Genomic DNA, 25,589 nt, shown 5'->3' with positions numbered 1-25,589 from the left:
TCCGGAGTCAATGGCAGAGCGATCGGGGATCAATTTATCACGTCTACACTAGATGCGATAAATTGATCCCCGATAGATCTCTTACTACCCGCTGATCCGGCGGGTAGTGTACACGTGGCCCTTTTTTTAACAGCTGTTCCTGGCAGTGCATTAAAGGATGGTATAAGCGAATACATCTGGAGTCTCTCTCTGAGAAAGAAGCTCTTCTGTCAGTCCATATCTGGCACAGAAGCCCGACCTACTAGTCACAGTCCTGCAACCTACCATGTACAAGGTGTACATGACAAACTGCACACATCGAATTCCTCACTACTTTACTCTGGACTTTTACTCTACCCTTGAACCTGATTCACAGAGTTTTAGGCCAACAAGGACCATTAGATCATCTACCCTCACCTCCTGTATAACACCGGCTGGAGAATTTCACCCACTTACCCCTGTATTGAGCCCAAGAACCTGTGCTGGACTAAAGTATACCCAGTCTTGATTTGAAGACTTCAAGAGGCGGACAATCCACTGCATCCTTTGGGAGTTTTTTCTTGTGGTTAATTGTCCTCACTGTTAAAAACTGGTTCCTTATTTCTAATTTGAATTGATCCGGCTTTACCAGCCTTTGGTTCTTGTTATACCTTTTACTGCTAGGTTTTGCCACCCGACCTATCCCCTCTCATTCATTACAGAGCAGTCACCGCTTGCCTCTGATCAGTCCATGGGGCCAGTGCCGCCCCCCACAAATATCTGCAAATCTGCCTCATTCTCCCCCTTCAAATCTCTCCTCAAAAAAACTCGACAACAGTTTGGCTGTTAGTTTGCAGAGACCACCACTCATCAGGCTGACCAGTATCTGTTTCCTTGCACTCCCTGATCTGTCTATATCCATCTGTTCTCTCTTGTCTTATTCTTTGAGTGTAAGGCCCTCGGGGGGCAGGGACAGTCTTTTTGCTCTGTGATTGTACAGAGCCTGGCACAGTGGGGTCCTGGTCTCTGATGAGGCCCCCTAGGTGCTACAGTAATCATCACCAGCTTCTTTTCCCAACCCCAAGGCTGGGTAGGGCCAAGCTATGGTGATACAAAATAAATAAATAAATAAATAATATAAGATGATTAATGAGCCTTTTAGTACCTGGCGTTTCCTCCTCATGAAGGTATTAATACATTAACTTAATTGAATGTGCCCACGGCCTTCATAATTAGCCGTATCATCTGTATCGTAGCATTAGATGATGTGATATTTGTAAAAATCCACCACAAGAGATCTGTGTAAGAAGTCAGGCATTTTATAATCTATGGAAATGATTGGTAAGGGGGAAGAAGAGGAAGCACAAGCAGGCGAGGGGATATTACACCATAGGCATGTCGGAACGAAGGTGTCCCAGCCTTGTGTGATGCTGCAGCTGAGCTCAGACCCTCCCATCTGGACTCTCGGCGCGAGTGCTGGTTCTGCGTTTAAGTCGGGCAGCCGACCATGGTCATGGCTTGGGAGAACTCTTCGAATTCCTCGCACAGACTCTGGAATTCCTTCTCCTGGCAGTCTTCCTCATTTGGCCACTTCTCAATCCAGGTGTCCTTGCTAATGATGTAGGTGCTCCTGGAATGGAGAAGAAGGTTTGTGCCTTTGACCTCAGGATTTACTGAGTAACCTACCTGAGTGGCGCCAGGCTCCTCGAGGCTGGCCAGGCTTTGCCCTGTTGGTGCAACTCACACCCATGGTGGGGCAGGCTGGGCCACATCCAGAGGTTGATGAGTCTGTTGCAGCCTTGGCTGATGAAGATGGGTCTTTTAGTTCAGGCAGTAGAGGCTCCTGCTATAAGCTCCAGAGGTCCCAGATTCAACCCATGCCATCGTCAACTGATCCAGGATCCTGATGTAGCATTGGCCGGAGTCTGAGGACCACATCTGACTTGCGTAAGAATTGAACTCACTGCATCCATATTTATCTCTAATATGGAGGTGGAGTCTAGCCAGAGACTACAGTTCCCAGCATGCAATGCTCTGCATTCGGCCACACATATATTAGAATGGAAGTCTCTGAAGAGGCAGCACCCTCCTTGTTAAAGAGGAAGGCCCCATTTTGGAACTCCCTGGTTATGGGCTTGGAGGACCCTGGGCTACCCTGGAGAACAACTCAATAAGGAAGCTCAGTTGAAGTTATTGGATAAACTAGACAAAAGGGCAACTTTTTCAAGTCACACATCCTAAAGAGGCCCTCTCCTCTGGTCACTTTCTATCATCAGGGGGTGTCCCTGACTATTGTCCCATCATGTCAGATCCTAATAAGTCCCTCCAAGAATCTGACCCAACATTGCTAATAGGTAGGGCCCTACACATTCATGGCCATAAAAAATGAGTCACAGACCATGAAATCTGGTTTTCATTGTGAAATCTGTGTATTGTGGTGGGGGGCAGGGTCATGGTATTGCCACCTTACTTCTGCACTGCCTTCAGAGCTGGGCGAAACTGCACCTGCAATCTCCAGCCTGACAGTGCAGACCTGAAGACGCTTGGAGGGTAGGTTACTTACTCAGTTTTCAAGTCCCACAAGTCACTGCTGAGTCCCCAGATCAAGTAGTCCTTGTTAAGCTCCAATCTCAGAGACTCCCTGCACTTCATGTGGCTGATGAACGGGCGCGTTTGTCCTAGTGGATCTTCATCAGTCCCTGAGGAAGAGAAGAAAGATAGTCATTTAGATGTTCCAGGTAGGGGAGCCAGTGGAGCTTGTTTAGTGGTGTTCAGAAGTGGGAGCTCTTACCTGCTTTAATGACTCGCAAAATGTTCATCTTGTAGGTGTCATGATTGTTTGATTCTTCAGCTCCAACAAGCCTGGCTTTATAGACTGAGGGGGAAGAAAGTGACACTAGTTAAAGACTGTAGCAGTTTTCTGTAGGAAAACTGGTGTGTGGTCAACTCACAGAGAGGCAGAGAGAATTAAGCAAACAGTAGACCTTGATCCATTCCGTTTGTTCTAAGATTCCTCCAGGGCTTGGATTAGGAGTTTCACATCATTCTTTTGATCTGGTGCTGATAATAGTGACATACGTGGTAGACAGACAGTTTCATCAGAGAACGTTTTGGCAGCTTGTCATAAGAACAGCCATACTGGGTCAGACCAAGGTCCATCTAGCCCAGCATGCTGTCTACCGACAGTAGCCAATGCCAGATGCCCCAGAGGGAATGAACAGAACAGATAATCATTCAGTGATCCACGTCCTGTTGCCCATTCCCAACTTCTGGCAAACAGAGGCTAGGAACACCATCCCTGCCCATCCTGCCTAATAGCCATTGATGGATCTATGCTCCATGAACTTATCTAGTTCTTTTTTGAACCCTGTTATAGTCTTGGCCTTCACAAAATCCTCTGGCAAGGAGTTCCACAGGTTGACTGTGCGTTGTGTGAAAAAATACTTCCTTTTGTTTGTTTTAAACCTGCTGCCTATAATTTCATTTGTTGACCCCAAGTTCTTGTGTTATGCGAAGGAGTAAATAAACATTTCCTTATTTATTTTCTCCACGTCAGTCATGATTTTATAGACCTCTATCATAGGTGCCAACTCCGTGGGTGCTCCAGGGCTGGGGTACCCATGGGGAAAAATTGATGGGTGCTCTGCACCTACCAGCAGTTCCCTGTCCTGCCCCAGCTCACCTCTGCCTCCTCCCCTGAGCCCGCCACGTCCCTGCTTTTCCCTCTAGCTCCCAGCGCTTCCCTCCACAAAATAGCTGTTTTGTGGCAGCAAGTGCTGGGAGGGAGGGGGGTAAAAGGAGAATGTGGCATGCTCAGGGAAGAGGTGGGGCTGGGACAGGGATTTCGGGAAGGAGTGCAATAGGGGCAGGGAGGGGGAAGAGTTGGGGTGGGGACTTTGGGGAAGAGGTTGGAATGGGGACGGGTGGGTCAGGGTCAGGGCAGGGGTGGAGTGGTAACAGCTAACTTAGACCCCATCATTGTGTATGTATAGTTGGGATTATGTTTTCCAATGTGCATTACTTTGCATTTATAACTTCAAGAGCTGCACCTAAACTGGGGTTCACAGAGTGAGTGGCCAGGGTGGCCAATGGAGACTCCAGATTGATACTGTAAGTCTTCTGTTTGGGTCAAAATGGAGAATTGCAGGCTAGAGCATCAGATCTCAATCTGAATATTTCTGTGCAATGAGGTTGGATTTGAATTCTTAGACCCTCTGGTTTTGGCTCTGGGTTGGGTTCCAGATCAGAAGAGGTCTATTTTCCAGATCTTGTTGGTAAAGTAGGTGAGCTGTCATGAAAACAGCTGATTTTGTGAGACTTTGCCATTCTGGGGACCCAAAATCTCACGAGTCTTTTGTACTGATAAATCCAAAACCTACCCTTAGTTCAACCTCTGATCCAGCTGTAAGTCTGGATCATGTCTCTACTCTCAAAATGTAAGACTCTGCAGATCCAAAGAGCAGTTTTACCATAATCGACTCCAGGTTCACATGCCAGCTCCATTCGTCTGTTCAGGTTGATGGGACCCGTCATCTTGTGCTGCAGGAAGCAGTTTTCTGGGGGGGGAGGAGGAAGGAGGGAGTCACCAGGGAAGACATTCAGGTAGAGCTGGGTGAAATTTTTCAACCGCAGTTCATTCAGCACAAAAAGCAGAATCAATGATACTGAAACATTGTGCGAATTCGTGTCAAATTCGCCAAATTGTTTATGAACTTCCCGTCCCCAAATTCTGAAATATCTAAACATTAAAAGCACTATAGGAGAACTAGGATGTGTTATTACATGCTCCAAGAACCTGTATCCTAGCCTGCCCTGGTTTAAGCAGGAACAGGACCCTCCTTACCCTCTGCACACCGACAAATGTCCCCATGACAGATCTTACTGAGAAAGCCGCTCTCTTTAGGCAGGTGGTAGAACGTAGTGCATTGGTCAGCTACAGAATGAGCAGAGAATCACAGGTTAGTAGATTTTAAGGACTCAAGGCACCATTGGGATCTCGCCTGACCCCTTGCATCGCACAGACTGTAGAATTTCACCCGCCATACCCGCATCAAGTTCATATCTTGTGACTGAGCCAGGCTCTGCTGTTCAGAAAGACATCCAGAGATGGGAAGCAGGGGCGCTGGAACTGGGGAGGTCAGGGGGGCTGTGGCCTCATCACTTTTTACCAGCCGTAAGGGTGAGCAACAGGGAGGAGGGGCAGAAAGGAGGGAGGGAGGCGCAGGGTCTTTGGGGGATGAAGCAGTGCGGGAGCAGGGCTCGGGGAGAAGATGCAGCATGGGACTGGGGCTTCGGGAGGCAGGGCCACAGTTCGGGCTCCGGTGGTCAGCCCACTTCCAGGAAGATTCTGCCACTCCTGATGGGAAGCGTTACCCTTCATGCAGATTAACACCCATTAACAAATTGGAGCTCTTAGGGGACAACCCTGAAGTCCTTACTCAAACCAAAGTCTCACTGAGGTCATTGCCAGAGCATTGACTGAGCAAAGCGAGAGTCACGACTAAGATCTAGAAACAACTCAAGCAGTGAGAGAGATTTGAATGTCTTGAGTCTCTTGGGGAGACCTAGACGGCACTGTGCCCTAGCAGAGGAGACCAACTGGCCATTTTATCTAGAGATGATCCTGAATCAAACCTTGTATCTTCTTTTCATAGATTGAGAGCTTTTAAGGCCAGACTAAATGTTAAACTACTTATGCTAACCAATCTGTTCTACCTTGCCTTTAGCTGTGACGCTCGGAGTACCTTTCCTAGACCTGAAGAAGAGCTCTATGTCTCAAAAGCTTGTCTCTCTCACCAGCAGAGGTTGGTCAAATAAAATACAATATCTCCCCCACCTTGTCTTTTTAATTCCATGGTGACATCAAAAGATTTCCCGTGGTAGCACGTTCCAAAGATTTATTGCTCTCAACTTCTGAGCAGCCCAAGCTTGGTGGAAGTTTGGATCTGGATATGAATTTCCTGAATCACCTGTATTAGATTCTTGTGTCCTCTCTTAGACAGAGACTAAGGCCAAATACTACATAGGAAAGCATGAAATGCACCTTACTGTGCCACATGGCTTGTCTGTTCTTTACTGCTCCCGACTGGTGATCAGCTCATGCTTTGATGCATGAAGAATGAGAACTCTTGTCACTTTCATTCTAGCTAGTGTGACTACCCGTGTTTTCCTTATTCATGCACCTGATCAATTTCTGTATTCCCGTAAGCATGTTTGCTGCCATGATAACAGAGAAAACTCTTCTGAGTGTCTGGGGGAAAGGGACATATTGGGCATGACCCCAGAGATGAGAAAAGGTTCAGCCCACTGTTACCTAAAGAGTAATACTCATAGACTTTGACAGACCCCGGCTGAATGAGACCAACTTCAAAAAATTGGTGAGCTTTAAACTGCAGGCATTCCTCCTCCGTATGTGAAACCTGGGTGGGGAAAGAACAGAAAAAGAATGCTTAGGTCTTTGGAAAGGGAAAAATAGCAGAGGAGACAAAAAGGCATGAAAGAGAGAAAGGTTGAAGGAGAAAGAGTGATACACGAGGGATCAGATTCAGTCGTTGGTGTTAGCCGGGGCATCTCCCATTAAAGACCATGGGACCTGTGCACAATTTATCCTGCAGGTGATTCTGCCATCAGTTATACCTGGGTGTCTCTGGGGACACCTGGGTGTGCAAACTGGCTAAAGCGGGAACCTGCAGCAGTAGTTCCTGAATTTAACACAAGATCAGAGAACGCCCTTGTAAAGTCTTACCTTGTCCAAGTAGATGATGAGGGTGCTTCTGTCTGAAGGAGAGCGGTCAATTTCATACTTGGAAATGTATCTGTCAACCCCTTTGGAAAGCTAAACACAACGAAGGAAAAGCAAAAGGCATCACAGAAAGGCAGTGACGCGAAATCCTGAAGCTGCACCAAAATAAGTCAATCCACACTACTAAGCCGTACAATATGGATGTAATCGTGTCTCCCTCTAGTGGCAGGCCTGTATAATGCCCGACCCTATTTCGAGCTGAAAGAGTTACTGCTTTAGGTCATGTGCAAGAGGATAGCGCTAAGGGTCCCAGGTACAATCCTCACTGATGATCATGATTTCTGTATGCATGGGGGCCTATTTCACACAGGCAACATAATACTGCCTGATGGTAATGAGTTTCCATTGCTGACCAGAGGAGACCTGCTCTCCTACAACTGAAAGGCGCCATGGCCTGATGCCTTAAGCCATCCAGCCTCTAACCTCCTCGTGTAGCTTCCACATCTCAAACAGTGGAAAGAACCTCCCCCAGCTGGAGCTTTAAGCTCTGCTTAGCCTGAGCCTTCCTGTTCTACTGAATAGCTCGGGTGATTTCGACATACTCTGGTCAGATCCTCCACATCTGGCGAGAAGCCCGTGAGCATGGAGACATCGAGGATTGACATTGTGGCATCAACTTCACCGAGGTACCTAGCAGGGAAAAGAAAATCCCCTTGCATCAAAATTTAATACTGAAAAACCCATTTTGATATTGACTTGCCAGTTCTTAATATTTTTTTCTGCTGTCCTCTCAGAAAATCTATAGTCCATGAGCATCCATTCCCCATATACACCCATCCATCTCTCTCTCTATCCCCACATACACCCCTCCATCTCTCCCCACAGTATCCATACATTTCTGAAGCTCCCATCAACACAATATGGTATTAAGCGGTAAAGCACATCTGTCTGAGGCATTTAGGGCCAGATTTACTAAGGTATTTCAGCCCCTAAAGTGTTTTACCAAAGCAGATTAACAGGTTAGGTGCCTAACTCCCACTGAATGTCAATAAGAGTTAGTCACTTATCTCACTTAACTCCCCACTAAGCACCTATCTGCATTATTAGGCCATTTAAATGCTTTTGTAGATCTGGGTCTTTTTCCTCGCTTAGATGCTCCAGGTGCAATGAGGGACAGTGAAAAATTAAAAACCTCAAAACTAAATATTCTTTGCAATTTGATTCAAATTTTCAAAATTAAATAAAACCCAAGTCGATTTGCATGGGAAAGAAAACAATGCAACATGTAGCATTTTTAACACTCAAATATGGGCCTTCCTTCCTTATTTGATTGGAAAAGGCATCCTTTTCAAACATGTCGTGCCTGAAAATCAACAGGCACTGGAAAAAAATATGCTGCTTTGTTTGTGGAAGTGGCCATTTGGACAGAAATTCAATGAAAGTTCTCATTAGTTGAAATAGCCTGGAATAAGAGGGGAAACTAGTTGCTTGGAAGTTTCTAGCCAGAATGGTTCCATGACAATGCTGGGAATTAGCTATAAAGTCTATTTATCTGCCTCTCTCTCTCTAGGTATTATTAATTATTGTAGTGCCTAGAACCCCAATCATTGTAAAAACATAGACCCAAAAGGCGTTCCCTGCCCCAAAGATCTTACAGTCTAAGGATAAGGCCAATATAACAGGTGGATACAGACCGATGGGAGAGCCCAAAGAAACAGTGAGACAATATTGGCCAGCATGATGGGCACTGGCCTCAGCTCACCCACTGCCTAAGCATTGTCAATATTTTTTTTGTGGGCATTAAGGCAAAGGAACATTTAAAGACAAAGTTAGAGGGACAGCGAGGTCGCTTTGTGGAAACGAACATGAGGTACTTCTATGTCTCTCATCATAGCAGGGCCTAGCCCCTTCTCTATTCCTGACCCAGGTATTTAAATCATGCCAACCAGAGACTTCCCTTGAGGAAGCCATCGCAGAATTTATACCAGACCAGTACATGCTGGGCCAGGATCCTTCCATGTAGACCAGCAACAAATCCAGCTGTGCTGCAGTGTGGTCTAGTGCATAGAGCACTGGAGTGGAACTCAGGAGACCTAGCTTCTATTCCCACCTCTGCCCCCAAGCCTCCTGAGCGAGGTTAGGCAAGTCACATCACTGCTCTGTGCCTTAGTTTCCACACCTGTAAAATTGGGGTTATGATACTGTTTTCCTTTATAAAGCACTTTGACATCCTAATGACAAGGGCTAGATAAGAGCTGGGGCTTGTAATAGTTATTCAGTAACACTGATCCTTATTCTATAAAAATATATCCTGTGTAGCAATATTCATAGGTTCTAAGGCCAGAAGGAACCATTGTGATCATCTGCTCTGATCTCCTGTATAACACAGGCCATAGAACTGCCACAAAATAATTCCTGTTTGAGCTAGCACATATCTTCCAGAAAATCTCCCCATTTTGATTTTAAAAATGGCCTGTGATGGAGAATCTGCCACATTCCTTGGTAAATTGTTCCGATGGTTAGTTACCCTGGCGGTTAAAAATTTACACCTTATTTGTAAATTTGACTTTGTCTAGCTTCAACTTCAACATTATCATTAAAGGTCAGTGTTGTCACCTGGTGCAGATCCTGATGAAGACTGAACGCATGGCTCCTTCCGGCTTCCTAGCTAGAAATGTTTCAAAAGAGGAAAAAATATTTTTTGGTGTAAGTTTCATTTTTGTTTTGTAGAAAGCCCCAAAACTTGAAAACTCAGCACTTTAATCAAATAGATTCTAGAACTGGGGTAAAAAACCCACGAAAGGAACCAGACACCCTGAAGGATGCCTGACACACAAGCTAAAAAGCAGCACTGCCAACTCTTGTGGTAAGTCTTACAATTTTTGATGTGTTTCTTTAAACCCCAGCTCCTGGAAACAAAAGATCACATGAGAATCTCAGCTTTCACTTAGCATAAAAGTTCTTTTCTAGACCTTGAGCTTGTGGAGAAAAGCTTTAAAATGTGAAGTGGGAGCAACTGAAAGAAACCAGAAGGCAAAGAAAACAACCCCCAAATGTATTTGTAGCGAGGGGGCCTCACTCCCCGCTGCACCTGAGAGGGACAAGCCAGAACAGGTGCAGCAGTGGGCGGAGCCACCACTGCCTGTCCCCATCCCCTGGAAATCAAGGGGTGGGACAAGAAGTATAAAAGCCCGGCCCCAGCGCTCAGTTGGAAGAAGGCTGCTGGGGAGGACAGATGCTGGTGCCTGAGCTCCCGCTGGGCCCAGCCTGCCCCGTGCCTGGTACCCGGAGGAGCTGCCTGAGCTTCCTGCCGCCCGGCATCTAGAGGAGCTGCCTGAGCTTCCCACCGCTCGGTACACAGAGGAGTGGCCTGGACTTCCCGATGCCTGGCACCCTGAGGAACCCCTGGTCTGGCACCCGCTGGATGGCGCCGGCGGGTGGCAGGTACCCAGTGAGGAGGAGATTGGAAGTGGCCCGGGGGTAGCCGACCCCAGTCAGGCTGTAGATATACCTGATCCCATGTCAGTGTGTTGCGGCCAGGACCCCACTGACTGCAGTGGATCTTTGCCACTGCTAGGGCCCCGGGCTGGGATGCAGTGGAGTGGGAGGGCCTGTGTCCCCCCCTGCCACCTTTCCAAGGGTGGCAGACTCCCCTTCCCCGCTGGGCGGAGGAGACCTTTTGTACCGGTTACCTTGCTGTTCAGCCCCTTCTTGAGGGCCTGACCCATAGCTGTGTTTATGGCCCCGCCCTGAGCCCGAACTCCCCAGCGACTTGGCATTGTTGCCTCAACCCTGAAGCCAAGGGACCGGGCCGACGGCGTGTGGCGAGCTGGTGTGGCTCCCCTCCGCCCCTCAAGGAGGGTTGAGCCCTGGTCCTACCCTTCTACAGTATTTTAAAAATCTCATGATTTTAAGCGGATGTCATTGGTTTTTGGGGACATGACTAATGAGTTTTGAATGCTTAAGTTTGGCAATAGTGAAAAAGCCTCTCCCGCAGACATGTGGTTTTGTGTTATCATGAGAGAGAGGCCTGAATCAGAAGCTTGGATCTGAACTCCCTTGAACTTTGGAAAGTTCAGAATTTGACCCAAAACTCCTGGCTGGCCCTGAGCTCTCCAACAGGCCAAGACAAAATCCTGGCTCTGGCATAGGCTGCATCTACACTATGCGCTAGGGGTGTGATTCCCCGCTCACGATAGCTCTCATCAAGGGTATAAACAGTAGTGTCACTGCAATCAGTACTCAGCGGGGCTAGGCCATGCCCCTGTTGCCTTACCCATGGCACAACAGAGACGTCACTATTTATACTCATGCTAGCTAGATGCGCGCTTGCGTGGGTACGTGAACACCCCATCCTGTAGTGTGCACGTGGCCCAGGGGTCCTCAAACTGGCGGTCAGGATCCCTCGGGGGGGTCATAATTTTATTTCATGGGGGGTTGCGAGCTGCCAGCCTCCATCCCAAACCCTGCTTTGCATCCAGCGTTTATAATGGTGTTAAACAGATAAAAAGTGTATTTAATTTGGGGGAGGGGTCGCACTCAGAGGCTTGCTATGTGAAAGGGGACACCCAAGCGCAAAAGTCTGCAATCCACTGACATAGCCTTAGTGTCTGTACTAATGTCTCCTTCTAGTGGCTCAAATCAAGAACAGCGGCCAGTTTAGTCAGCCAAGTTATTAACTAAAGAAGCAACAGGTCACGTTTTCAGTGCTGATGTCTTGGAAGTCCGAGCTCACTGACAAGTGAGATGACTCTACCTATAAGGTGACATAAATGCTCCCAAACTTGAGACCCTTATATCTATAGCAAGCTGAGCCGAGCCCTAGATCTGAGCACTCAACCCTTAGGAGAGGTGTGGACCCAGTTCTAAACTTGGTTCAGACTCATCTCTCATTTAGAGGAAGCGAGTCCCATGCCTGACTTTTCATCCATATTGTATTGTGGGATAATGAGATGTTCTAACTCTGCTGAGCACAGGTGTCATGATGACAGCATGCTTGTCCTGCAGCTGGACAGACCCTGTGTCAGAACATGTAGTGCTTAGCGATAACAGTAATATTAGAAAAGAGAAAGATTTAATAATACCTAGCTCTATAGTAGTTTTCATTTTCATTTTACAGTGTCATTATCCCCATTTTACAGCTGAGGAGACTGAGATACAGAAATGTGAAGGAAGTTGTCCAAGGTCACCCAGCAGGCCAGTGGCAAAAAGGGAACAGAACCCAGATGTCCTGAGTACCAGGCCAGTGCTCTGTCCATTAGGAAACATTGCTGCATTTGCTAATCTAGCTGCCTTGACCTCACTATTACTTTACACCCCACCCAACTCTGCACTGGTCTGGTAGTTAACACACAGTTCATGGCTTTGACCCAAACTCCATGTGAAAGTAACTGAAATGCTCTGTTCCCCCTGTGTAAAGGGAATAAGAATTCTCCCTTTGGCTGGTTAGATTGGAAGCTCTCTGGGGCAGGGACTGTCTCTTATGTACAGCACCTGGCACAATATGTCCTTGATCTTGGTTGAAGCCTCTAGGTCCTGCTGTAATATTAATATTTCTATTCTGGTCCTTCCACTCTGTGTATCCTATTCTCCTGGTCTTAATTTAGGCTGCAATTCTAGAAACATTTATGCACATTTTTGATTTTATGCTTCTTTGACTTCAATGGGACTTCTCATGTCTGTAAAGTTAAATACTTGTGTAGGTGTTTGGGTAGCAACAGCAAACTTAACCAGTCAGAAGGTAACTTACCATTCTGGGCTTCCCTGACAGACACCTTCAAGTCAAAGTTCTTACACTGAGATGTATCCTCTGGTATCTTTGCATTGTAAACCGTTACCACAGTCAAGGTTCCTTGTCCGGTGCCTCTTGCTCTCACAACGAAGTCTTTGTTCAGCCTAGTCTGTAAAGAATCCACAGTCAGATTGGGTGCCTCTTACATTTCTTAATTTTAAATAAGCCAGTGCCAATGAAACATGCCAGACTGATAGCCTGCAAGATTTCTGTGTACAGAATACTGTGTACAGAGGTGGTCTCCTCACCTCAAAAAAGATATTCTAGCACTAGAAAAGATTCAGAAAAGGGCAACTAAAATGATTAGGGGTTTGGAGAGGGTCCATATGAGGAAAGATTAAAGAGGCTAGACCTCTTCAGCTTGGAAAAGAGGAGACTAAGAGGGGGATATGATAGAGGTATATAAATCATGAGTGATGTGGAGAAGTGGATAAGAAAGTTATTTACTTATTCCATAAACAAAGAACTAGGGTCACCAAGTGAATTAATAGGTAGCAGATTTAAAACAAATAAAAGGAAGTTCTTCTACACAAAGCGCACAGTCAACTTGTGGAACTCCTTACTTGAGGAGGCTGTGAGGCTGGACGATAACAATGTTTAAAAGGAATGGATAAATTCATGGTGGCTAAGTCCATAAATGGCTATTAGCCGGAAGGGTAAAGAATGGTGTCCTAGCCTCTGTTCATCAGAGGATGGAGATGGATGGCAAGAGAGAGTCACTTGATCAGTTGTTGCTCATCCCTCTGGGGCACCTGGCATTGGCCACTGTCGGTAGACAGATACTGGGCTAGATGGACCTTTGGTCTGACCTGGTATGGCCGTTCTTATGTTCTGATGTTCTCTATATGCCAAACAGGTGCAGGGCGAGTTTCATACACGCCTACTGCCCCTTAAAGTGCTTACATTTGTTCTTATAAAGCAGTATATAAATGCTAAGTCTTATTACGGAAGGGAGTTCACTCTCATTCACCCCTTAGCTTCTCTGCTGAGCCTGTCAGCAAGAGTGATGGGGATTCGCAATCAGTGAGCGGAGACCTCCGAGCTTATGCAGGACAGTAAACACCCATCTGATGGTGATGCCCAGAGCTGGTCAAATAACTATGGAGCTGGGTGAACAACTGATCTTTTGGTTTGCTGACAGGTCCAAAAAATTGGCAAGAAAAATTAGGTTCAACCCAAACCAAATCTGAAAATAACAAAAAATTTTGGCAAATAAAAAAAAAAGAATCCATTTTGGGTGGAAAGAAGCCTTTGTTAAGGGGCAGATTCACAAAAGGAAAGCAGGTAGCGGTAGTGCTCTGCTTGTGACTTTTAGCTCAGTGGTCAGGAACTCACCTGGGATATTGGAGACCCTTGTTCAATTCCCCTTGGCCTGTGGAGAAGGGTTTTGCACTGGGGTATCCCATATTGCACAAGGGTGTCCTAGCCACTGGGCTATGGGATATTTTCATACAGGGCTTTCTCAAGCTCTCCAGTTCAAGCTGTTCTAATTTTCAGAAACAATGACTCTCACTGGAGCAAATGTAAATGGAGCGAGGGCAGGGCTGAGCACCCATTGGGAAAAAGAAAAAAGTCATTGTCTGTGGTGCCTAAGGACCCTGAGATTGGGCAGTGGCTGGACTCCTTTCAGACTGCAGGAGCATGAAGCACCCTGGGCATCCAGAGCATAGACGCTTGGATTGCCCTCACAGCCGTCCTAGCGCATGGTCAGGAAGGGGCACATAGTAGGATCTGTGGCGGCAGGAAAAAACAGTACCTCCGCCGTTCTGAGCACCATAGCATTCTCATACTGAATCCTGTAAGTGAGGGGTTTAGTACGACCAGGCAGATGAACAGAAACATCCAAATTCAGCTCCTTGTGTATGGGGATGTCTATCTGGTACTGCGCAAGAGCCTGGAACACCATGATAATAGCCTGGAAGACCAGGAAAAAGACAAGAGGGTTACACTTTATTGTCCTATTGCCACGAACCAAAGGCCTGTGTCCCTCTTGCTCCTGAATTACCCCAGTGGCCCGTGAATGAGATCAGAATCCAATCCTGACTGCTTAATGAACAGGAATTGAAAATACAACAGTTAACTCTTAGCGTTAGATGTTACACAGGACAGCAGGAGGTATATTTTTGTGCAGTCAGTGATTAACATATAGTCATTAACACAGACGTGAGCCAGCCCAGTAGCAGAGGCTCAGGTGGAAATGGTTATCCATCCGCTATAAGCCACTATAGGCCTTATGTCTAGGTTAGACATTAGGAAAACTTTTTAACTGTAACGATAGTTAAGTACTGGAATAAATTACCTAGGGAGGTTGTGGAATCTCCATCACTGGCGTTTTTTAAGAACAGGTTAGACAAACCCCGTCAGGGATGATTTAGGTAATACTTTGTCCTACCTCAGTGCAGGGGACTGGACTAGATCAGTGGTTCTCAACCAGGGGTATACGTTACCCTGTGGGTACACAGGGATCTTTCAGGGGTTACATCAACGCATCTGATATTTGCCTAGTTTTACAACAGGTGACATAAAAAGCACTAGCAAAGTCAGAACAAACTCAAATTTCATATAATGACCTGTTTACAGTGCTCTGTGTCAGGGGCTGGCAACCTTTCAGAAGTGCTGTGCCGAGTCTTCATTTATTCACTCTAATTTAAGGTTCCACAGGCCAGTAATACATTTTAATGTTTTTAGAAGGTCTCTTTCTATAAGTCTATAATATAGAACTGCATTATTGTTATATGTAAAGTAAATAAGGTTTTTTAAATGTTTAAGAAACTTAATTTAAAATTAAATTAAAATGCAGAGCCCCTGGACCAGTGGCCAGGACCTGGGCAGTGTGAGTGCCACTGAAAATCAGCTTGTGTGCCGCCTTCGGCATAGGTTGCCTACCCCTGCTCTATATACTATACACTGAAACGCAAGTACAATGTTTACAATCCAATTGATTTATTTTATTATATGGTAAAAATGAGAAACTCAGCAATTTTTCAGTGATAGTGTACGTGACATTTGTGTTTTTATGTCTGGTTTTGTAAGCAAGTAGTTTTTAAGTGAGGTGTAACTTGGGGGTACACAAGACAAATCAGACTCGTGGAAGGGGCACAGTAGTCTGGAAAGGTTGAGAGCCACTGCGCTACATGACCTAACAAGGGCCCGTTCTGCCCTATAATTTTATAATTCTAGGATTAATAGGAGCCATGTCTTAACTGTATGGGGCATAAAATTAGTGGCAATTTATAGACATGAAAAGTTACATATGAAGTATGTGTAACAGTGAGGATCATTAACCGTTGGAACAATTTGGGAAGAGTCATGGTGGATTCTTCACCACGGACAATTTTTAAAATCAATATTGGATGTTTTTTTTAAAAGATCTGCTCTAGTTCAAAAAGGAATTAGACTGAGAAGCTCTATGGTCTGTGTTATACATGAGGTCAGAACGGACGCTCACAACAGTCCCTTCTGACCTTGGAAACGATGAATTTATATTAGATTATCATGTCCACCTTCTGGACTAACACACATTGTTCCCTATGATGGAGTGTCCATCTCAGTGGATCTAGTGATGGGGTTTCCATTCCTTCTATTGGGAGACCTTCCCACAAAACATATTGTTATGCCTGCCAAAGATTATACTCACTTGGGTAGATCCATACCCCCCTTCATAGAATTTCTGCTCTGTCAGCCATCTGACTATGGGACTGAGCAATTCGTATTTCTTCGCGCGCAGCAAGGCCAGTAAAGCGTATGAGGTGGCCTCAATGCTGAATGTGGGGGAGTTTGTGTCTTCCCAGCGATTTCCCTCTAAATGCGATAAAAGAATAAGAACAAGAATTACCTTCACCAGGACACAGAACAGCACATTCTGAGCAGCTCCAAAAGGAAAATACTGCCTCTTCAACCACACCCATGTGAAAAAATGGACAGTGTCATGCAAATCCATAGCTACATAGATATTCCCACAGAAAATATCTAAGTGCTACAGAAAAGACAAATGATCTTGTGGTTAAGACACTGGCTTAGGACTCAGATAGGGGCTCAGTTCCCAGCTCTGCAACAAGCTATTTTGGACAAGTTGTGAGGAAGTGAGAATGTTCTTAATGTTTTCTCTGAATACTGTGTGGGTGCCTCAGTTTTCCCTATGCATTTCTTAGGTATCTAGGTGGGGGATCAGTGTGTATGATTGTTGCAGAGCCCAAGAAGGCCCCTGTGATACTGTTTGCACAGAGAATGGGCAGCACTCTGTCTCCTGGCAGCTAATGGCCTAAGCCCCCTCCTCTGCAAAGATGCCAGCTGAAGGTGTTGGAGAACAAAGAGATCAGGTGACATCCTGGCCTGGGAAAGAGACAAACGCCAGAGAGGAGGGGCTGGAGAGTTTCAGTTTGGAGCTGGCTGGGAAAAAGGTGGGGAGCCCAGATGGGGCTCTGGCCTCCCTGAGGCCCCCCTAAGATGGACCTAACTGAGGGGGTCCTGTTGTCTGTACCTGAAAGACCTGTCTTGGACCGTGTTCCTGTCATCTAAATAAACCTTTTGTTTTACTGGCTGGCTGAGAGTCATGGTGAATCGCAGGATGCCGGGGGTGCAGGGCCTTGTCTCCCCCAATTCTGTGACACAAGTTGCATAGGGTACATGTCTACTGCGATAAAAGACCCATGGCACAGCTGCAGCTGGCCTGGGTCAGCTGACTTGAGCTCCTGGGGATCGGGCTGCAGGACTATAAAATTGCAAAATTGAGCTTGAGCTGAAGCCCCCACTCTGGGAAGTCCCAGCAGGGTCTCAGAGCCCAAGCTTGAGTGGCCATGCTGCAGTTTTATAGCCCCATTCCCCAAGCCCTGCAAGCCCAAATCAGCTGTGCCAGGCCTGCTGCGAGTTTTTTAGGGCAGCGTAGACAGTCTGGGTCTTAGTTTCCTCATCAGTCGGCTTTGTCTATGCAAACTGTGATTTTCAAAGCAGCCTGAAAGAAGTAAGCAACCCACTCCCATTGGGTCTAATTAATTTGAATAGGTGCCTTTGAACTTGACTTTAAGCATCGTGGGATAGGGACTGTCTCTTGCCATGTGCCTAGCAAAAGGGGTCCCTGATCTGGGTTGGATGTCACTGTAAAACTGATTAGAATAATATCAGCCCAACTAGACAATACTCACTGTTAAACAAAACCACACAAACTCTCAGCTGTTGCAGATCTCGCTAGCCCTTTGATCACTCCTCCCGTGAGCTCCCTCCCAACTTGGCTACATCTTTCTGGTACTGAGTACGCGCCAATAATCTACCTGTTGAAGCGTTCATTAGCACTTTCTCGCTGTCCAGTTTCCCCATCAGGGCTAAGGCATAGGATGTGATAGCCACTGTGTACGGTCTTCTGAGAGATGGATACACTCTGGCTAAGTATTCCCCAGCTTTGTTAATGCCATTCTGCAGGGTCTGAGAGGTCAAAAAAAACCAAAACACATCAAGAAACCAAACCCACTGATCAGACTGAAATTCTATTAATTTATATATTTTTAAATTACATAGTTAAAAAAAACCACAATTCATTGAATTGTATCGTGGGTGAATTTCATTCTCTCCGCACACACCCTTCCACCACTGTGCCTTACCTTTGACCTAGAGGGGCTCCCCTAGAGATTAGAGAGGGGAATGCATCCTCCGTGGTCCACTTGGGTCTTGGTTCCCCTGGTGAAACTGCTAGCATGGGGGCCAACCGGGAGCGTGGGTTTTGTGATCTAGAGGCCTGTCTGTCAAGAACTGTGCAGACACACTCTCCTTCCACAATTCACTTCCCATAGGAGAACTAAGAACCTCAATGACATTTTTCCATCACTGCAGGTCTGAATCTGGGGGGAACAAGGTTTCTAGAAGTGAAAGACTCCATGTCCCATTGACAATCCATCGAGCTAGCCACTCCCTCTGAATACGTGCTTCTATCAAATACTGGAAATGGAGAGCAGGCTGGCCTAGCTGGATAGGCATATTTGGACATTCCTCTCTCTTACTGGCAATAACAAGGAAAAAAGAAATCAGAGGAGGAGGATGGTCTTGCAGGGATGGCATTGGGAACTTGAGCTCTAGTGGCAGGGTTGGATAATTTTGGTGGTGCCCAGAATGGGTCCAAGTCCCGCCCCCTACCTACCTACCTAAGGCTCTGGGAGGGAGTTTGGGTGCAGAAAGGGGTTCGGGCTCTGGGAGGGAGTTTGGGTGCGGGGTTTGGGCTCTGGGCCGGGGCAGGGTTTGGGGTGCAGGAGGAGTGTGGGTTCTGGGAGGGAGTTTGGGTGCAGGAAGGGTGAGGGGGTCGGACTCTAGGAGGGAGTTTGGGTGCTGGGTGTGGGCTCTGGCCTGGCATAGGGGTGTAGGAAGGGGTGTGAGCTCTGGGAGGGAGTTTTCGTGTGGGAGGGGTGAGGGGGTTGGGCTCTGGGAGGGAGTTTGGGTGTGGGCTCTGGGAGGGGGCTGTGGGGATGCAAGAGGGAGTCAGGGGGTTGGCACTTACCTTGGGTGTCATTGGCTCCCAAAAGTGACCCGCACAACCCTCTGGCAGCAGCTCAAGGAGGAGAGACACCCTCCTCCCCCAGGGGCCACAGAGACATGCTGGCCACTTCCAGCAGTGACACAGAGTAGGTGGGCAGAAAGCCGCCTTAGTCTCACTGTGCTGTGAGTGGTGGTGGCAGCAGCTGCCATGGGCCTTCGGCCTGGGCCCTTTTAAATAGCCTGGGTCCAGCAGGTGCTATTGGGGAGAGACCCATCCCCAAACACTGGTGGAGCCAGGCCCATGGGCTCTGAATATTCCTGGAGCCCGGAACAATTGGCCCATACAACTCACTACCCCTGAACCTGGGTTCAATTCCTGGTTCCCCTACTCATTTCCTGCATGGCCTTGGACACATCAGTTGTCTCTCCATGCCTCTTCCCCCCCCATCAGTAAAAGGGGGATAATAATACATCCTTGCTCTGTCCGGTTTATTTAGATTGTAAAAATCTTTGGAGCAGGGATTTGCCGTCATCACAATATAAATCTAAGCTCCTGGAGGATTGTGCTGAGATCTCTGGAGGACGTGGAATCTGGCCCCACAGCACACTTTGACATGTGAACTCCAATCTGGCAACTCTATTCATGCTTTTAGGGCAAACTCTTTCCGTCACGTGTTCATGCACCACATCTGGAAAGGGAAATAATGCAAATAAATGAAGATACTTGACAGACATACTCACAGGGACCTGATTGTTACAAATGTCTTTGGACTCCAGCAATGCAATAAGAACGAAAGCCGTTAGTGAGGCCTCAGGCTCAGCACCCTGGTACCCTCCCTAAGAGGGAAACAAAGAACAAACCTCAGGAACAGAATTCATGACATTATCTATCTACCTCTCTACGTTACTGAATCTATTGACGAGATTTAGCTCTGCATTTTTAATACCCTCATCATACAGTATCTGGGCACCAGTTACAATAACAGTATTGCAATGTTTTGACATCACGGCCATGCATCAAATGCAATGTGACAGTGTGCCAGCTCCAAAAAGAAATGATCTATCTACCTATCCCCACATAAACACTATCCATCCATCCCCATACACATCCTCTCTGTATATTTATCTGCTTCCTACATCTTCCATGGCCCAGCTTACAGCCCCACGAAACTGATGGCTCTCTCCATGGCAGTGTCAAATGTTATTACTCCTGGGGGAATTCTGTGCCACTGCAGATGCACAGAATTAACGTGTCCTGCAGATTTTTTTTCTGGCAGAAAATACATTTCTGCCCAAGAAGCACTGCAGTTCCACCTTTCGCTCACTAGAGGCCATGAATGCAGTTGGTTGTTCTGGTGCCACGGCAGCGTCCGGTGAGCAAAAGGCAGAACTGCAGTGCTTCTGGGGCAGAATGTATTTTCTGTGGGGAAAAAAATTCTGTGCATGCCCAGTGGTGCAGAATTCCCCTAGGAATAGAAGTTTATCACAGCACCCTGCCTGTGAAGCCAGGTTAGGACAAAGTGTGGCACACAGGGCTGCTGAGGGGTCCATAGGCTGGGGTTCAGAATGGCCACTGGGGGACAGACTGGGACAGGAGCTAGTGGGCTGGCATTGTTGAGGGGATGGGGGAGGGAAGCTGCAGGGACACACAGAATCATATAATATCAGGATTGGAAGAGACCTCAGGAGGTCATCTAGTCCAACCCCCTGCTCAAAGCAGGACCAATTCCCAACTAAATCATCCCAGCCAGGGTTTTGTCAAGCCTGACCTTAAAAACCTCTAAGGAAGGAGATTCCACCACCTCTTTAAGTAACCCATTCCACTGCTTCACCACCCTCCTCGTGAAAATTTTTCCTAATATCCAACCTAAACCTCCCTCACTGCAACTTGAGACCATTACTTCTTGTTCTGTCATCTGCTACCACTGAGAACAGTCTAGATCCATCCTCTTTGGAACCCCCTTTCCGGTAGTTGAAAGCAGCTATTAAATCCCCCCTCATTCTTCTCTTCTGCAGACTAAACAATCCCAGTTCCCTCAGCCTCGCCTCATAAGTCATGTGTTCCAGCTCCCTAATCATTTCTGTTGCCCGCCGCTGGACTCTTTCCAATTTTTCCACATCCTTCTTGGGGATGGGCGAGGGGGCTGCAGAAACCCATAGAAATGGGAGGTGTGGGGACAGGGGTAGATGTGCCTGAATGGGAGAGGGCTTGGGGTCAGCCAGTGTCTACATGGGGGAGGCTACCCAACTCCTTAGCAATCCTGCCCTGCTCCCCAAAAACTTGTTCCATGTTTCTCCCATCCATCCCCAACCGCCCTCCAGCCTGGTTAACTCTAGGCTCCTTCCCTCTCCCTCAGCTCCTCTATTACCCCTGACTTCCCCAAGCCTTTTCACTGCTTCTGACAGATGCAGGAAATATAGTTCTGTACTGTCACTTAAACAAATTACTCAAAGTTTTATATTAATATGCCTAGTAAGGAATCTGTGTGTCAAAAAACATTGCCAGCATCTTTTTTTGGGTCTATATTGTTATAGACGTACTTGCCGACAGATATTTTGAAATAAATTACCAAAATAATTTAAACTGGCATGATTATATTGTGTTATTTTGACAAATAAAATATATAGAATTCTAAAATATTGTGTGCAGAATTTTTAATTTTTTGCCACAGAATTCCCCCAGAAGTATGTTATGTCCCTGTTTAAGCAGGCTCAGAAATGCCAACGATAGCTACAAATATAACCCGTGCTTATTCAGGGGGATGCAATTTCACAGACACTGGGCCAAACCAAATATTTACTCAGCTTTTACTCACTTCTGCTTCAGATAATTTCCATTGACTTCAACGGAGGTTTTGCCTGGGTAAGGACCCAGTAAAAAAGAGTAAAGACTTTGGGATCTGGCTTAGTGAGTCAAACTGCTGATTTAGGAAGTGTCAAGCTGCTAGGCTGAATAGAATGGGGGACAGTCTGGGGTATTATGGGAACTAAGGTTAAACTTACCATCATACTTTTAGACATCACAGGAGCATTTTCCTGAAAGATGCCATCGGGCTTCTGCTTTTCTAGGATCAGCCATTTCACAGCCCCGCAGATAACTTCAGATTGGATGGCCACTAGCTTGCTAGCCAGGGCAAAGACCTTCGCTACATACGCCGTCAGCCTGAGGGGTTAACATGCAGAATCAATCAGGTCAGAAGGTCACTCCTGCCTTCCTGAAAGTTTCCTTGACACAGATGTTTGAGCCAATGTATTACCATCTGTGCTGATGGATGAGTTAAACTTGTATGAAAACTTCACCAAAAACTGGTGTCGGGACAGGTTTTGTGTGGATCAACCTAGTGAATCAGTTGCAGTAACTTAATTATCGTGCCCACAAATAAGCGAGGTGGTGGGGGAGAAGAGGGCGACGGGTGAGCTTAGAGACACACGAATGCTTAGAAATCTGTATGGCACAGAACTTCCTGCAGTAACTGGGTTTTCACTGGCATTCCACCATCCAAGTACTAACCAAGTCTTACCATAGGTGCTGTCTCGATGGGGTGCTCCAGGGCTAGAGCACTCATGGGGAAAAATTGGTGGGTGCTCTTCACCCACCGGCAGCCAAGCTCCCCGCCCTGCTCCAGCTCACCTCTGCTTCCGCTCTGCCTCCTCCCGTGAGTGTGCTGCATCCCCGCTTCTCCTCCCAGCGCTTGCTGCTGCGAAACAGCTCTTTCGCAGTGTAACAAGCTGTGGAAGGGAGGGGGGAGGAGCGGGAACACAGCACGCTCAGGGGAGGAGGCAGGGAAAAAGCGGGGCTGGGGATTTGGGGAAGGAGTCCAATAGGGGCAGGGAGGGGCGGAGACTTTGGGAAATGGGTTGGAATGCGGGCGGGGCAGGGGTGGAGTCGAGATGGGGCCTGGGGAGATGGGGTGTCGAGCACCCACCGGTGCCAGGAGAAGTTGGTGTCCTGAGTCTTACTTTGCTTAGCGTGAAATGTGATGGGATCATGACTAACAGAGCTGTGATTATAGAATTTGTGTGCGCCGTGGACACCTTCCCACTGGGAACTGGACTGAAATTCCACATGTGTTAGACCTCTACTGATCTAAGCCACTCTGGTGTCAGCAACCATGCAAGGAACTGCGTTCCATTACCAATCTCTGATGCTGTCAAGTCCCCTGCGTTTTTAATTCCCTGGTGTATTTTTCTAAAGATCCAGTTCTACACATGAAATTTGTCCATTCAGTGTAGCCAGGGGAATAGATTGCTCCGGCTCATGTCTTCCAGAGGAATGGTAGGTATACAAAGAGAAGCTCTACACAATGCAGCAGAGCATTATAGAAAAGCTGCCTTACCATGTGCTTGAGGGTGAACTTAAATAGGCTGCATAGGAGTAGTTAGGTTTCTTATATGCCAGTTGCTGTGTGTAACCTGAAAAGGAGAAAGAAAGGTCTTTGAAATGTGTTGTGCACCTCTCCTGCCTTATCCTTCCCATCTGTCATCCTTCTCCCCTTCTCTCTTTCCTCTTTGTAAAGCACCATCTCTGCCCTCAGCTACCTGCTTGCCTCCATTCTGTGTTTGTTAGCAGCGGTCAGTTTGACTGGGAATCCAGTCCATTGAAGCAACTAAACTGAGCACTCCAGAGATCAGGATCCAAGTCACTTTCATGCTGGCTCAGGCTAATGTGCTCATCACATGTAAATTCTGCTCCTAGTGCACACAGAGCCGTGAGCCGAGCATGGCACAGATATCAGGTAGGAGGAAATCTAAGAGGCAGCACAAGTAGTTGAAAGAGGAGTTCAGTCCCCATGACACAATCATACCTTGGCCACTCTATAGAGACAGCTGCAGGATGTCCTGGGTCAGATGTGGTGAGGATTTTGGCAGAAGTGGATTAAGATTTGTTGGAGCCCTGGGCACAAAGAACATTTGGGCCCACCACACCCTGTGGGACCAGGGATGCCAGAACTGGGGGGCTAGGGAGGCCACCCCCCCCCCCACACTTTTAAAAGTGCAAGGTCATTCTCGCCCAGTTTTTAACATGGGCGGAATAGCCTCGGTCAGGCGTGGAGCAGTGGTGGCATGGGCGTAGTTTGGGAGAACAGGGGAGGCGTTGCCCCCTCAAACTGCCAGCCTAGGGCCAGAGGTGACAGGAGAAGTGGTGCCACAGGTGGTGGGTGAACCACCAGCTCAGGTAGGCTATCCCCCGGCCCACCCCTTCCACCTGAGGCCCCCCCCTGGAAGAGGGAGGAGGCTGGACTGGAGCCCCTGCCCCTGGGTCCCACCGGCAGTGGTGTGCCCCAGGTGGTGGGGACATGGGTTGGAAGATGTTCTCAGGCACCCAGGCCTTCTCCTCAGAGCAGGTGGAGGGTCCGGGGCTTCCCACAGCAGCTCAGGCTCCCTGGGCAGCTCTTAGCATTGCCTGGCTCTGGCTTCTCCAGGGGGAAGAGGAGGAGCTGGGGGCAGGGACACGGTTTTGGTGCCAGTGCCCCCTACACGTCTAACCAAGTTCCGGCGCTCCTGCTGAATCCCCCAGATTAGATTCTGGCAACACCGATATGTGTCCCGCTAGGAACTGACTTGAGATCCATCAACTGAGCCCACAAAGACCCCCAAACAGCAGTCCCAAAGTAAGTTTTTTGCGGTTATCAAGATGGAACAGATTTTAACCATCAACTATGTACATCTGTCCCACTAGGAAGTGGGCTAAGACTCACCAGTCCGGAAAATAACAATTTAATTGTTGAGGTGAGATGGATCTGAGCTGGAAGCATATGGGAAAATGGTTCTATTATAATCCCGGGGGAATTCTGTGCCACTGGGCATGGGCAGAATTCGTGTCCCATGCAGAATTTTTTTGTCTGCAGAAAATACAGTCAGCCAGAGAGGTTCTGCAGTTACACCTTTCACCCATCATGGGTTGCAGTGGTGCCAGAACGGAGGGTAGTTGCTCCCGGGTGGGAGGAGCCCCAGCTGCAGCTAGGGAAGAGAAGAGGCTGTGTTCCTCAGTGCTCTGCCCATGAGGCCAAGTCAGGAGGCATGGGATATGGGGGGACGGACAGCATGGGGCACATGGGGTTGCTGGATGTGTGCGTCAAAGATGGGTTCAGAAGGGCTAGTGGGGGGGACAGGCTGGGGTGGGGGCTGAATGGGAGGGCAGGGGAAGGATAGATGGGAACAGACAGAAGATGGGTGGTTGAGTGGGGGTTTAGGGACATGGGCACAGGGGGAGGAGAGGTGGCTGAGTGGAAGTGCAGGGACACATGGGAACTGGGGGTACAGGGACACTTGGGGACAGGGCAGATGTGCCTGACTGAAAGAGAAAGGCTAGGGGTCAGCCAGTGTCTGCATCGGGGAGGTTTCCTAACAATCCCTCCCCCCGACCCAAAAAACCCCACATGTTCCATACTTCTCCCATCCACACCCAACAACCCTCCAAATCCACATCAAGGCTCCTTCCAGCCATTATTACCCTCTCCCTCAGCTCCGCCTTCACTCCTGGCTCCCCCAAACCTTTGCACTGCTTCTAAGGGGTGCAGGAAATAAATTTCTGTATTTAGTTTAAATGAATTACTCAGAGTTCTGTAGGAATATGCCTACTAAGGAATCTATTTGTCAAAAAACATTTCCTGAATCTTTTTTGTTGTCTGTATTGTT

General features: G+C 47.5%; 1 protein-coding gene across 1 annotated transcript in view; it reads right to left on the bottom strand.

Moving 5' to 3' along the window:
• Nucleotides 1–1,283: 1,283 nt before the first annotated feature.
• Nucleotides 1,284–25,589, bottom strand: part of LOC116830888 (venom factor-like) — a 57,584-nt gene continuing 33,278 nt past the window's right edge. The window contains exons 25-40 of the mRNA XM_032790562.1: nt 23,288–23,363; nt 21,954–22,113; nt 19,692–19,787; nt 17,759–17,909; nt 16,129–16,292; nt 14,248–14,406; nt 12,446–12,600; nt 9,317–9,364; nt 7,303–7,390; nt 6,704–6,793; nt 6,272–6,377; nt 4,802–4,891; nt 4,428–4,514; nt 2,750–2,833; nt 2,522–2,657; nt 1,284–1,588 (exon numbers count right to left, since the gene is read on the bottom strand). Of these exons, the coding sequence (XP_032646453.1) occupies nt 1,447–1,588; nt 2,522–2,657; nt 2,750–2,833; nt 4,428–4,514; nt 4,802–4,891; nt 6,272–6,377; nt 6,704–6,793; nt 7,303–7,390; nt 9,317–9,364; nt 12,446–12,600; nt 14,248–14,406; nt 16,129–16,292; nt 17,759–17,909; nt 19,692–19,787; nt 21,954–22,113; nt 23,288–23,363 (1,832 nt within the window). The 3' untranslated portion in view covers nt 1,284–1,446. The remainder of the gene's footprint in view (nt 1,589–2,521; nt 2,658–2,749; nt 2,834–4,427; nt 4,515–4,801; nt 4,892–6,271; nt 6,378–6,703; nt 6,794–7,302; nt 7,391–9,316; nt 9,365–12,445; nt 12,601–14,247; nt 14,407–16,128; nt 16,293–17,758; nt 17,910–19,691; nt 19,788–21,953; nt 22,114–23,287; nt 23,364–25,589) is intronic.

This window comes from Chelonoidis abingdonii, chromosome 26, assembly GCF_003597395.2.
Source record: "Chelonoidis abingdonii isolate Lonesome George chromosome 26, CheloAbing_2.0, whole genome shotgun sequence".
Taxonomy (NCBI): domain Eukaryota; kingdom Metazoa; phylum Chordata; order Testudines; family Testudinidae; genus Chelonoidis; species Chelonoidis abingdonii.
The sequence above is the reverse complement of the archived record's forward strand: the minus strand, read 5'-3'. Positions and strand labels throughout refer to the sequence as shown.